The 14247-nt window shown below is 37.4% G+C and overlaps 1 protein-coding gene across 1 annotated transcript in view; it reads left to right on the top strand.

The window, feature by feature from the left end:
• SLC24A4 (solute carrier family 24 member 4) overlaps positions 1-14247 on the top strand; it is a 97142-nt gene that overhangs the window by 70302 nt on the left and 12593 nt on the right. Inside the window, exons 11-13 of the mRNA XM_027637908.1 lie at positions 1496-1665; positions 3424-3568; positions 13487-13653. Coding sequence (XP_027493709.1) covers positions 1496-1665; positions 3424-3568; positions 13487-13653 — 482 coding nt within the window. The remainder of the gene's footprint in view (positions 1-1495; positions 1666-3423; positions 3569-13486; positions 13654-14247) is intronic.

Below are 14247 nucleotides of genomic sequence, written 5' to 3'. Positions count from 1 at the left end.
AGGTTAATTTGGTTTAGGTGTTGTGGTGGGGGGAGGATAATTGCTCCTTTACATTTAGCAAATGTAAAATTACTACTAGTTCTATTCTACATTACAGATACTAAGCTGAAAGACAAGACTACAGAGTGCTACTTCGAGTAGGTCACATTTCTTTGTGAAATGAAAGACCTCTTTATGACACTTCAGGTGACCCCAGTGTACTCATTGAAAACTCATTTTAGTGAAACAAAGCAAGACACTCAAATGCTGAAGGGTAAAAATTACAGATGTTTATTGGTGATTTAAAAGCTTGCTAGGTTTTTCTAGGATATATTTCTTGAACTTCAGATATGTTAGAGATGCTTGAGACAGCAAAACCTTTAATGCATGATTTAGGTGCATGCGTGGATCCAATCTTTTTCGTGAAAAACAAAAATACTTCAACACTGTAACAATGCAAAAGAATAACAATATAGACTACTGTGTGTTTAGAACAGGTCTATTTTAATTCCATTGTTTAAGTTGAATGTTTTCTTAGATTTCCTTTGCTTCCTGACTGTAACCATGCACTAATTATCTTTCACTTCTACCTCCTAAATTCTCTTCCTCTTCTTAATGTAAGTAACAATGCAAAAGGTGAGGGAGAGGGGGAGGCCAAGCTAAGCAAAGCAGAAAGCAAGCAGCAAAGAATTTTTTTTCCTGTACAATATTATATGTAATAATTAATATTTATTACAGTCATATGCATATTTCCTGCCCTGCTTTCTAACACCATATGGGTATGTCTCCTGTCTGCTGAGCCTTGCTCTGCTTTCTGTGTGTAGTCTGTAGCATTTGTGAGAATATTGGTTTGTTGTTGAGCTCCTGAAGTCCTTGCATGTACTTGTGTTGATTCCCAATATAATTTTGTCTCTCTGTGTTCTTAACATGGTGAAACTTGGTTAACCTTGTAATCTTGACCTTGGTATAGGTTCCTTTATATTAACAAAGGCTTCCTTATAGCATACATTTGTTCCTGACAATTGTTTTTAATTGTTTCAAATCTTGCTATGTTAGAGATACTGGTTAAGATTTCCAGAAGGAGTGAGCACAACATTAGGGACTCCTGGATGTGCAGCAGCTTGAGCCAATGGGATAGCTTTAGAAGTTTCAGGAGTGCTGTTTACACTGCCACAGTGCAAGTGCTTTTAGAGAAGACGTACAAAACCGTAGTGGGACATAAGCAAAGAAAACTGGCACTACAGCATGAATGGCTGGGTAAAAACTGCTCCCATTTACCTGAGAATGGCTTGGTGGCTACCTTAGTAGAGTGAAATCCCTTTCCAGCTTGTGATCTGAACAACGTGCACAACTGATGAGGAGATTCACTAGGCTGCAGAAATATTACAGTAAAGTCACTCATAAATTCAAGCATTCAGATGACTATTACCCCCTCCTGAGTCTGAAAAGGACTCTGGGTGATGGAAAGTATGGTAAGATCAATTACACTGCTAACTCTGTCCATTGTGATCATTAGTGAAGGGGACACAGCAGTATGGCAAAAATAGTGTTATGATGGTGGATGAGATCATCTGCTCCAGTCCCCCCAAATACCGGTTCCCTGAAGCTGGCTTACGGATTATGATTACGAATAAGTTTGGACCACGCACCAGAATGAGGATGGCAAGCAGACTCATCATTAATGAGGTAGGTTCATTAAGAAAACAGTAAGTGACCATGAGGCAGAGGGATTACCAAAGGGCTGTGCTCATAGTAATTCTGGAATGTAGATTCTCCCATGTTTCTAGGGGTGGGATAGAGCTATGTCGCAGCAGATTTGAAGATTAATTCCAAACTGGTGATGCTGCCTGTTTTAATGGGACAACAGTCAAGAAGGAGGAACTACCTTATCTCCCTGACAGAAGATGTTTATTTTGGGAGGTGTGTGTGTATGTGTGCACATTTGGAATTTATTTGTAGCACAAGAATTGGTTTTGCTCATTACAAAAGTGGTCAGGCTAAGGAAGGATAATGAACAGCGCAACAAAAATTCTGTTAGAACTGCTCTTATATTAGCAATGCTTCAGGATCACTGCAGAGATTTGCCTGCCTCTTTGGTATTCACTGTAGTCCTCAGCTCAAAATAAAAATGGGCCAAAATATTTTCATGAGGGGAATTTGCCCTGGACAGTTTCAGTTCACTCTTACTTGATATATTGTCACCACTGTATGCTGCTTTTTCCATATCCTGAAGCTGAAGTGGCAGGACTGGCCAAGTGATGCTGTTCTGAACTTAAAGTGAAGTACTTGGGGTGAAATTTTTGCCCTACCAACCTTGGGTTCTATGAGGGCAGGATTTTATCCTTTGCTCCTACAATATCAAATATGAGAGATATTTACTCTGAGAAACAAACTGATTTCAGTAGTTAGGAAGTAAAAGCTTTAGCAAATTTCTAGAATTTGAACATCATAGTAGGGGTCATGTGTCTACCCAGCATAGTGAATATGCCCCACTAAAAGTGCCATTAATATGTTTGTAACAAAAGTCCAGTTTAACAGTAAAACAGTGACAGATTGGTGGTGTTATGGTGAAGAGCAGAAGATCAGACAGGGCACATAGCTGTTTTTCATTATAGTATGTTAATACTGCTTTCAAAATTTTTCTTACATGTTGTGCGTACTTTATTTTTCAGGGCATTTCAGAGCACTTTTTAAGAATTTGCAATCATTTGTCATGAAAAGAGAACACTTATCGGCCCTGTATTATCTAATCTAATGAACTAAAAATATTCTTTTTTTCAATAAAAGAACTTACTGTTACATCTCACATTCTCCAGTTCATAAATGGATATATATACTGATGTTTAAAACCTATCCCTGTAATTGTTGTACTGTCTGTTGGAACTGTAGCAGTCTTACACATGTCTGCAGGGCCAGTTATGAGCTTCAGGAAAGTATATACTTAGACAAGGGCAACGGTGTTTGAAATTAAAAGTGAAATGTTTACATTTACCTCAATGAATGGAGATCAGAAGGAGGAAGAACAGTTGGATCTGAGAAGGAGGGTTCCTGGGTAATTAGTCATTCATAAGCCAACTCTAATGGTGCAGAGATGTCTTGAGTGTTGCAACTAGATTACGGTGCTGTTGCTGGTTTGAGTGGGATTTGTTGACTGAGAAGTGCTTTCGAGTAACCACATTCATTAAAACATGGTGTGGAAGAACAAATACTACAACTTCCTCCATCATGGCTTGGAAGACTCCTGCCATTAGTTTTGAGGTGGATGGTCAAAACTAGCCTGATGAAGACAGGTAGGCCACTGACAAGTTTGTTGCTGACTGAAAGGAAAGCTTTGTGGAGAAACTTCATGGCTCATGGGATTGGGGCTGGACAGACAGCAAAACTAAGATTTCACCAAGTAAATGTTTTCCAAACTATGGCAGTTTTGTCTTTGACACTGTGCAGCGTCAGCGGTTAATCCAGTCTGCCAATGGTTCAAGCAAAGCACTTCAGAACAGGAGACAAGAGAACATTGAAAATGGAAACATCCCTGTGGGAAACCAAGAGGAGGAAAATGAACAGGACGCTCTAACTCCATTTTCGGTGCCAGGTAAGGCTTACTTTCCAGGTGTTTGTAGTAGCAAAACAGAAGATAATTTAAATGTCAAACACTGGGTTGTAAGAAAAGACAACATATGTGGGGAGAAAGAAGGAAAGAGATTGGCTTGACTGTGTGAAGGCTGGACTTGATGACAGTAAAACTAGGCTGGAGGCTGTGTGGCTAAAAGCAGATCTTAGGAAAGTGTTTTCCAGTCACCATGGACAATAACGGTGGAAGTGCTGGTTTGCCAGAGGCTAAGTGAAAGCAGGTAAGGCAGGTTTATATTAAAAAAACCATGCCAGACCGACCTGATGAGCACTGCACTACTAGTAATTTTGAAGTCAACAGTTAATAATGACCTGCTGAAAATGGCTGGGCCAAAGGCAGTTAGATGTATAAATACATAATAGATTGATTTAGTGACTGTAGGGGAGACTTCTTGAATGAAGAGAAAGAAAGATTTAGGGGGAGAAAGAGTGTTTAAAATTGTTAGAATAGCTAATAATATTCACTTTTTGAATTTTTTTTTAATTCTGTAAAGGTGTAAAGGTCTATATGTATATAACCAACCTTCTTATGCTGGTGCCCTTGTCACATTGCTGGTTGACTCTTGTCCACGTGCATTGGAGATTAGACAGCAGAGATTAGATCACCCCTCACAGACATGTATCCAGTAGTCCTCTGTCACACAGTTACTGGTTAACGTAAATATTGCTTGGCATAAATGAATGTCACACGCAGTGAAAAAGAAGGGAGAATTTACCATATTGTATATTATTCTAATTTCCTACAGATCCCATTGCTTCAGTTGCTATCATTTTAGAAGAGATGTTTGTGCTTGAAAAAACATTGAGGCATACTATGTGAAGACTAGATGACACTATGTGTTATGTTACTATGTGTTACTGTGCTCCCACAGGAGCTTCTTGAAGTCAGCAGTTATGGTTTGGAGTGAAGAATGGAAACAAACTAATTCACTGAAGAGAGGTCCACTAGATGGGCTTCTGATAATTCATGAGATAATGAAAAAACTACTTTTATTGTTTGGTGAAATAAGGGGATCCAAGTCAGCAATATGCTTGTGCACATGAACACGGTGTTAATGACAACAGTAATAATAGTAACGGAAACTGTAATAAACAACTTTTTAAGAAGCAAAAATGTCTTCCCAAGCCATCTAAAAAAATCAAAGAATCCTAGAATCATTAAGTTTGGAAAAAACATCTAGGATCATTGAGTCCAACCATTAACCTAACACTGTCAAGTCCACCACTAAGCCGTGTCCCTAAGCACCACATTTGCACTTTTTTTGAACACTTCCAGAGACAGTGATTCCACCACTTCAGCAGGCAGCCTGTTCCAAACCTTGACTATCCTTGCATGTCTTGGCAAAGATTTTTAAACTGAGATGTTTTTAACAAGTTTTTGGAGACAAGTTTTGATTAGTGTGGTGCAATCATGCATTTCTTCTCACATTCCAGACAGCTTATTTATGATTAAAAAATAGATTTCAGAATAGAGCTTCCTAAGTGTGACATTCACAATAGATAGAATGCTTTGAACTAAGGAGGGAGTTATGTCATTGATCTTTTTTAAATGCAGTTTTTCTGCATTTTTGAGAAAGTCTTTAAAGATAAGTGAGGTGTAAGAGGCCAAAGTGGAACCACTGATGATACAGGTGATACTGAATGGAGCAAAAATTCAACATGAACTCAAAAGAGTTGTGTAAAAGTGGTAAGGCAATTGTATAAAATCCCCATCGTTACCTTCAGGTTTTGTTACTCCTTTTGTCTGGAGATGATTATCTATTGGTTGGATTCTCATTGCTCAACTCATATACTCTGAGCAAGAATTCTTTTATTTTGCCTACAAAAACACCACTTTAATAAGTTTGGAGAAAATGTGAGGAGCCAGCATCAAACTTTGTTGTTGTTTAAGTACTGTGGGACAATCAGTAGTTTAAAAAAATCCTGACATTTAAAGCTGGCTTTAGGGAAAAGGTAGTTTGCAGACAGTTTCCCAGAATCCTCTCTGTTTTTCTTTGATATATTTTCAGACCAGGAAGAAGGCACATACATTTTCTAAAGATCAGAAGCTTGTGTATTCTTTCAGTACTATAAAGGGTTCTATGAAAAACAGGCTTTCACTTTACAATAGGACTTTCCAAGTCAACTGTTTGCAGTGTCCTAAGTAGAAAATTCACTCTAGTATTTTAGGAACTGCAACTGAAGTGGCTATGAATTGGCCCAACCCCTTTTTTTAATGCTGTTTTATAGTCACCTTTTTTAGCCTAGTTTGGAATTTGACTTTCTTCCTTCAAAGTGCATATTCTAGATCCTTTTGCAAGAACAACTTGGGGTTTTTTCTGAAACAGAAGTAAATGTAAATGAAGCTTAAAGCACTGCATCATCTCTGAGTGATTCCCAGTAATTATTTGCCATCTCCAGGTTTTGCGTTTTTTTCTTTTTTCTCCTTTGTCAACAGCAGCGCTCAGCAATAATTCTGGGGGCTTTAGCATGCAGAAGCAGAGAATAGTTGTTACATGAAAAGGCCTCAAACTGTTACAACCTAGACCCCTTTGTCAAACATGTGTAAGGATTCACCCCTAGGGTGTGGTTCGGGCCCATTTTGAAACAGGAAACAACATACAGTTTTTGTGGAAACTGTGTAAGATATCATTCAAACCAGCCTTTGCCTTTGGTTTCTGTGTGGGAAAAAACTTCGTCTTTTTAAAAGAGGAATTTCTTTCTTGACCTAACCTTTAGGCTGTGATGATTATCTTCCAAGAGAAAGGCTCATTTGAAGCTTTAGGATTTGATTACTCTAGAGTTGTTTGGAAACAGATCCTAAACTTTAAAAAAAACACTCCACACATCAGAATAAAGCAGGATGAAACTGAGCAAGCATATGTTGACAACCAAATGATGTGTTAAAAGCCTTGTATAGCTCCATAGTCCTTTAGAGCCCAGACTCAGAAAAGCACTTCTGTGCAGCTCTTAATGGATGCTTAAATCCCTTCCACTGTCACATGTTCAGCACCCTTTAAAATACTCTATGTTCTCAGCTCCTGCTCATTTCACAGAAATGAAGAACTCCTTCTCTTACAGGATTGGAGCATGGGTGCTTTATATAAGTCATGATGGTGTTAACTAAAACAGAAATAATAATTCTTACAGCTGAAATGAGATGGCAATAAAAGAGATTAGCAATTCTGCCCATTTTTGTATGGATCCAAAATGCAAAGATAACATGTAGGATTGAAGCAAAAAAAATTAACAGAATCTACTCAAAACATTTAAAATGTTTGTACTTGGTCAAACCAAATGTTTGTCTCACTCAATACTCTGACTCCAACCATGATTTTATGAAGAAGCCTGGGGAAGGACAAGACAGGAAAAGTTGGTGTTCAGCTGTTTTCAGCTCAAGGAAGTTCCTGGACTGGGTGTAAAATTTTAATTTAAAATTCCCTAGTGTATTTCTTCTTTGTTAACCTGTCTAAACCATATTGAATCTTTGCAAACATTTAACACCCACAACATCCTTTGGGAAGGTGTTTTATGGTTTTGTGAAGAACCATCTTTTACTTCCTTTGAACCTGACTCCTACTAGCTTTACTTAATGTCTTCTTTTACTGGAAACATAGGGAACAAGGCAAACCTGTAGTACCTCACTTGAACACTCAGGATGCTGTATCTCTGTTATATCTCCTATGGAGTTACATGTCCTCCAGGCATGAGCTAGTTCCATGTAGAAATCTTTATAGTTTCTGTCTCTGATGCAGAGTTCTTTTACCTTCTCTGCAAGGATCTAGGAAGAGGGCTTCTTTGATGTTACAAGAGAGTTCTTCTTCCAAGAAGCTAGTTCAGAGTAGGACCTAACTGTAGTATACTAAAATGCTTTTTTAGAAGAGCTTCCTCTTGCCACTGCCTGTGTAATAGGGCATCTGCCTTAGAATTTTATTTCAGATCTCTGTTGTCCTCAATTACTGCACTTTGATTTGCATCATGTTCTTGGAGCTCACAAGTCAGACTCCTTCTGTAGAAAACTAAACTGGAAACAGTGTTCCAGAAGAGCAATGAATGTACTCCTTGGCGGAGGATGCACTGGATAGATTGGAAGAGAACTCATCAAAGACTGAATTTAGTAACTCATCACCGTATTATGAAAGGGCGAAGAGGAACTTGAGGAAGTCTATAAATACCAGTTTTCCCTTAAAAAAAAAAGATTAAGTATACAACGAGGTTAAAACATACAAAATAAACCAGACCAATATCCAACCAAGTTTAACAAGATGTGGGGAGTATTTCTGTTCAGTTACGTTTTATTTTTGTTGAATGTTGTCCTATGTAAACCTGTTGTAACTGTGAGACTAAAGCTTGTTTCTCTGTACTGGAGCAAATTCTTTTTTCTAGACCAGTTTCCACTGTACCAAAAATGTGTATTTAAGAGAAAATTATTGGCATAAATCCAAATATGCTAAGTGTGGTAAAAGCGCAGGCTGAAAATAGAGATCTGAGTAGTTTTGGACAGATCTCATGGTCTAGAATTTCGAACTTTTATTCTAGAAAATGAAACCTCTGAGAAGAGTACCAGTAGTTTAAGAAATAGCGTGTTTTGGACGAGGATATGAAGTAAAACTTCGGTGTTTTCCAGAGGGGAAAAAAAGTTTTTCCGAAGATCTGTTGCAGGAGAATTGCAATAAAAGTACTTTAATATATCTGTTATCCACTTGGAAGGTTGGCAAAGGTTGGGCCTCCTTGGATACACTTTTAAACACTTATGTAGCCCTTTTCTAGTCTGGTAACGCAGAGTCTTTTGCCTCCACAATTCCTAAGGGAAGTTGCAAAGCTGAAATCAACAAGGATTTTTGAAGAAGGTGGAGATTCAGCTGCTGTGTTAATTTTCCTAATTGCAAATTGAAAACCATTTTCTCAGAATTTTTTTTAATTGCAACAAAGACATTTTTCAGTGGAAAATAATTCTGATGGAAAATTCACAAGGCATCTGGTTTGTTATATCTGTTTCAGTTGTTTCTATGTTGAGTCCCAATATTTGTGACAAAAATTTATAATTCTCTCTTCTGTTTTGGATGCTGCACATGACTAGACATGATTTCAGATTGTCTGTCTTACATATATTAAAGTTTTCTAATCAGTCTGAACTCTGACAAACAACAGCATTTTCTGGCAGAAGTTTACTTGCTGTCTAGGTTCTTACAAAGCTGCTAGTGTGGAAGCATGTGTGCTACCATTACACATTTTCTGGTTGAGAGTTGAATTAATATTGATAATGATATGTGGGTGTAAATACATCTTTGTAGATATAAAGCTTAATTAGGACCAAGATGACAGATGCTTTAAAAATCACTTTTAATTGGTGGAAAAACAGGTTAGGTTTTGGGGTTTTTTTGTTTTGTTTCTTTGTCTGTTTTTTTCTTCTCAAATAAAAAAAGGTAGAGACATTAAAAAAGTAAAAAAGGAATTCAAAAATTATGAAGTGGAGCATCAAAACAATTTGCAGCAATAATCTTTCTAGGCAAGCCTGGATGTGCCATTTTTTTCCTCTAAGTTTTAAAAAAAACCCCTAGAAGAAATAGAAACAAATAGAAAACTCCAGGAAGCCTTTCTCATTTTGTAGGTAGACTTCAATTAGAGAAAACCTTTCCGGGTTTTCAAGTTGCCTTAAGTGAGAGATTTATATGAATTCATAAACATACAGTTTTGAAAATCCTTTGTGCCAGTTAGATTCATGCTTTTCAGGGTTCTTATATTTTTTTTTTTTTAGATCAGTCAGCTAATCACTGCTTTGTGTAAGGAGATGCTTCTTTCACTTGGGAAGGTTTAGGCATGTTCTGAAGTGTGGAGTGGAGGTCTGTGCTTGCCTGCCATGCTTTTAAATGAAAGATTGACTGAAAAGTTATCAAGTTTAACGACCTACAATAGCTTAGATGGTGTAGTTGCAGACTCCAGTCTGTCTAAACTTAAAAATGTGTTTTCTGTGAAGCTTATTGCCTAGGGCATGTGGACTGTCTGCACTATATGCCTTTGGAAGTTTTGTTTCAGACTAGCTCTAGCCTGATCCCATTAGGTTTTGGAGCACTTCTAAGTTTGTGTCTCTGGTTCAGCTCTATAGCAAGGGAATCTTATTGGTGTGCAGCAAGGCTGCTCCATGTTGCAAACTAAAATACAGTAAATTGCAAACCAAAGTGCACTAAATGGGGTCAGTCAGTAGCTATCGCAAGAGTACACTTCTGCTCTGAAGATAAACAAAAATGCAGTTTCATACTTTTATACTGAACTCCTCTCAGCTCTGTGTGAACGTTGAGAATAGGACAGTATTTTCTTTAGCGCCTTAAGGAAATACTCAGTGCTGTGATGTGTGCTGTTGTCTTTGTTCACCAGGACACTATCTGTGTGTAAAAGTAATTATCGTGAGCATAACATCTAGAAAGATGACTAGCCCAGAAATGCTTTGAAAATTAGCAAAGAGCTCTTTGTTGTGAGCTACCACTTCATTTTCAGAAACATTGTAATCAAGCTCTTCTGTAATGATACCTCTCTGAAATACTTGGCATACTAGCCTTCCAAGTGTATGTGGAAACAGGAAAAATGGATGTATAAAGCAGTAAAAAGACCTTCATGCCAAAAAACGCTCATCTTTCTGTTTTACAGCAGAGTGAACAGAATATAGACCAGTGTGGCTTTCTATAATAAAACAATATTCTTTCATTATTATTGTGGGAGGTGCAAAATACACCTTTGCTCAGTTATGTGGGTTGCTGTAGGAGCCTTTAGACCACAGGCTCACAGGAGTGGCTGGTACCACTCTTAAAACAGCTGCTCTGAGGTCTTGTAATGGAACAGAACAGCTATGTATCAAATGAGAGATAGTTTTCTTCCTTGAAGAAGTACTAGGGAGCTATGCAACATTGTAAAACAATTTGTCATGAGCTACAAGTGTACTCCGCTTTAACAAATTTGTCATTAAATCATTTTAATGATTATTTTAGAGTGGGTGGTCAAAACCAAAACAACAGAACAGCAAAAGAAATAATTTCAAAAGAACGAGAAAAAAAGAAAATAAAATTTATGTTTTCAAGCCGTATATTGTTTTTGCATTCATCTAAGCCAGGTGAAATGAATAAAGTCATCAGTTCCCTGAGGAAATAAAGTCTCACTTCATTGAGGTTGCTGCTAAATATGCTTAATAAATTCTTAAAATACTGCTAGGTTACAATGTAAGAGCAGACTTCTTTAGCACTGGATACCACAAAAGTTTCATGACCCAGCAGTAAGAACTGAATAAAATGACCTGAGGCAGAACCAAGGCCAGCTATACTTAAAGCTTTATATAGAAGTTTATAAAAGCAGACCGTGACACAAAAGAGAAGCCAATACAGAATGTGTCAAGTGGGCTGCTTTGGCCGTGGTGGTTCAGACCTATTCCAGGTTCACTGCAAACAACCATTCAGCTTCTCTGTTAACCCAGCAAAACACAGAATTACATGGAACTGTTGTTCCCCAAAGTCTCAAGCCTAGCTGCCATGTAATGAACACAAATATCACTTCCACAAACCAGCTAGCTGTAAAAAGTAATTTCAATTCATGATGTGTGGATAAAGCATCACCACTAATAGAGCCAGGAATGGCTGACACACATCCATTGAAACTCAGCAAAGATAATGGAAAGGCAAGTCCTCCTCCACTAGTACTTAGGTTTCCTGGAACTGGACAAGCATAGCAATGCCAGGGGTAAGGCACTGTGCATTCTCAGTTAAACATTTGTTTGACTAATGCAAGGTACTAGGCAAGATTCCTGACAAGATAAATATTCCCCGGCAGAGGGTGATTGCATTTATTCTGTATTTGTTCTTCAAGCAATTCTGTTTCTTTTTATGTTATTGAAAAGAAAATGGGACTACCTATGTGTAGCAGCACTGAAGTCAGTTAGATTACACCCACATAGATCAGAATTGGATCTATAATTTTTTCCTCTCAGTCATCCACTGACCTTGCATTTGGAATTACACACTGAGGAAATTACTGGCCTAGGCCATGCTGACTATGAACCAAGCCTAGCAACTTGAGTAGACAAAGAGTACAAATTAGCTAGCTAGGAGCTTTTAATGATCTAAACTGTAACAAATTAAACAGGAGGAAGTATAAGTTACCATAGGATAGTTCATGGGACATTTACAGCCTTGCTAAGACAATTAAAGTGAGAAGTGAGCCAAGAAATACCATTTTCTGGACAGAACAGATAGAAGATAACTGTTTAAAAAAAAAAATCTGTGTAGCAGCATATGTAACCAGAGGAAAGAATGTCTTTCCTGTAAAATCTGTAATAACCAGTAGTAGTAGTAGTAGTAGTAGTAGTAGTAGTAGTAGTAGTCAATTCTAGAACTAGAATTGACCTTAAGAGACTTCAGTGGTTTTATGCATTAGAAGTTCCAAAGCCACAAGCTACTAAATGGGAATAAAAAGCCAAGCTTAGTCTAAGATTTCCTTGTGCGTTGATGGCATCTCAGAATTCACAAAGAAATCTCCAGTTAAGATGTTGATTCATAACTCAAACAAGAAAATCTAGTGCTAGAATATGTAAGACTTCCATTTGGGCTCACCAAGTTAAATTAGACTAGTAAGTAGCCTCATAAATTACAGAAGTATTATTAATTTAATATTTAATTTCATTGCATCTGGTGTACATTGGTTCAGAGGACTGATATCAATCTAATTAAATTCACTGACAAAAATTCCCATTACACAAATCCTAAATACCAAAGTCCTTGCTGAAAGAAAAGTCCTGATAAATTTGATAGGAGCTTTCACTAATTATTAACTGTTCTTTATAATTTAGCTAAATAACTTCACTGGAAGATGTACCTGATAATTTTCTTCAACATGATCAATTATTTTATTCAAAATGGCATATTTTGCTAGATCTCATGCATAGCATTGTCAGTTAATGATGTAATCCCTACTAGCATAATTCTAAGACAATGTAAAGAAAACGCAAATCAAAATTACCATGATATTGGCTGTGATACTCTAGTTTAGCCTGAGAAACAAATTTGTTATCCTACTTGAAGGATACCTCATGAACTATGTAAGTAGTAACCCATTTACTTATGGCCCAGTTATAAAATAATTCTCTTTTATGTATTAAGTTTTATGTGCACATTTACAATACTGTAAATTTAAAAAAATGAGAAAGTATTTACTTGTCTTCAGTGATGACAGTTCTCTGGTATTTCTCACCAGTTGATTTTGGAGAGCTGTACGAGGAAAGTCACTATATTCAGTTAATTTTTACAGAAAATAAGAGACCATCTCGAGGTGGTGCTGTGTGCAGTTGGAGAGAGTTATCAAGTCTAGATCTCCAGAGTATCAGCTTATTCCAAGTTCTGCCCAAGTGAGAACAGTGAGGCTTGTGAAAAAACTTATGCTGTGTTCATAGGTTGGGTCTGTGCTTCTGTTTTCTGTGAGAGTATTTTCTGTTGCTGCACAGAACATACAAGTTATTTTCACCACTTGGATTTCAATATTCCTTATAAGGTGAGAGGAGTGGGGTTTTTTGGTGGTTTGGGGGTTTTTTAAGTTATGGATTAATAGTAATACAGACATTTGAAAGAGCAACAAACCTGACTTAATTTTAGTTTTAAAATCAGCCATGCTTTTAAATCATTGTAATTCTTTCATAGATTTACATAGACCTTGTCAGGCTTAACTGTAAGATTCTAGATGTTCATGCAGAACTTGGCTGAGAGTGACAAGGCCAAGTATAGCTGAAAGGTACACTGGAAAATGAGCTGACACACAGAATTGTAAACATCCTACTGGCGTCATCCTCTGGGCTCGAAGAGGTGTAACTGGGCTTGGGATAGTCATGGGAAAGCTAAACCATTTCCTTCCTTTCTTTGTCCTGCAGATGGAAAAATGAACAAAGTTAAATGGTTTTTGACATGGCCATTGATATTCTTGCTCTTTGCCACCATTCCAAACTGCAGCAAACCACGCTGGGAGAAGTGGTTTATGCTGACATTCATCTTATCCACTTTCTGGATTGCCTTGTTCTCCTACTTCATGGTGTGGATGGTAAGTGTATGTAGCAGGACTTTGTACTGAATGAAATGCGCATCTCAAAATAGATAATAGATCTCTTGTGCATTTGTTAAAGCAAGGCATGTAATTGTAGTGCAGTCTCTTCAGCTCATACTCAATTATTATAATTTTAGCTTTCTGCTGCTTTATCCTCCACAAATAATTGGGCCTTTACTGTGTAGGGTCCAGTACAGTACAGGAAGGTGCCAGACTGATTATTAAGACAGTGTAGCTATCCGCATCCTACTAGTAAAGGGCATTTAAATGAAAATGTTTAACTCTTAGCAGCTGAGACACTTTTAGAGATTTGGTTACAGGGTCTCATACTGAAACATGCATAAAAGGCAGCTGGATGCAGACTCAGAAGTTGTGTAAAACATCTTGATTAGATTGGAAAGAAAATTCTTAGTGAAGAGCATTATGGTTGCTGGTGTGTTTCCATTTGCCCTGGATCTGTGAGAAACAGTGTGTCAGGTGTATATCTATAAAGTGTTGTCAATTCAGGAGCATACTTACTTGAAGATTTTAATAAATTCCTTTTTTTCCTCCTCACCCTCTCTCAGTCTCTCAAGTTTACCTTTTCAATTA

This window comes from Corapipo altera, unplaced genomic scaffold, assembly GCF_003945725.1.
Source record: "Corapipo altera isolate COAL_440 unplaced genomic scaffold, ASM394572v1 23, whole genome shotgun sequence".
Classification (NCBI taxonomy): domain Eukaryota; kingdom Metazoa; phylum Chordata; class Aves; order Passeriformes; family Pipridae; genus Corapipo; species Corapipo altera.
The sequence above is the reverse complement of the archived record's forward strand: the minus strand, read 5'-3'. Positions and strand labels throughout refer to the sequence as shown.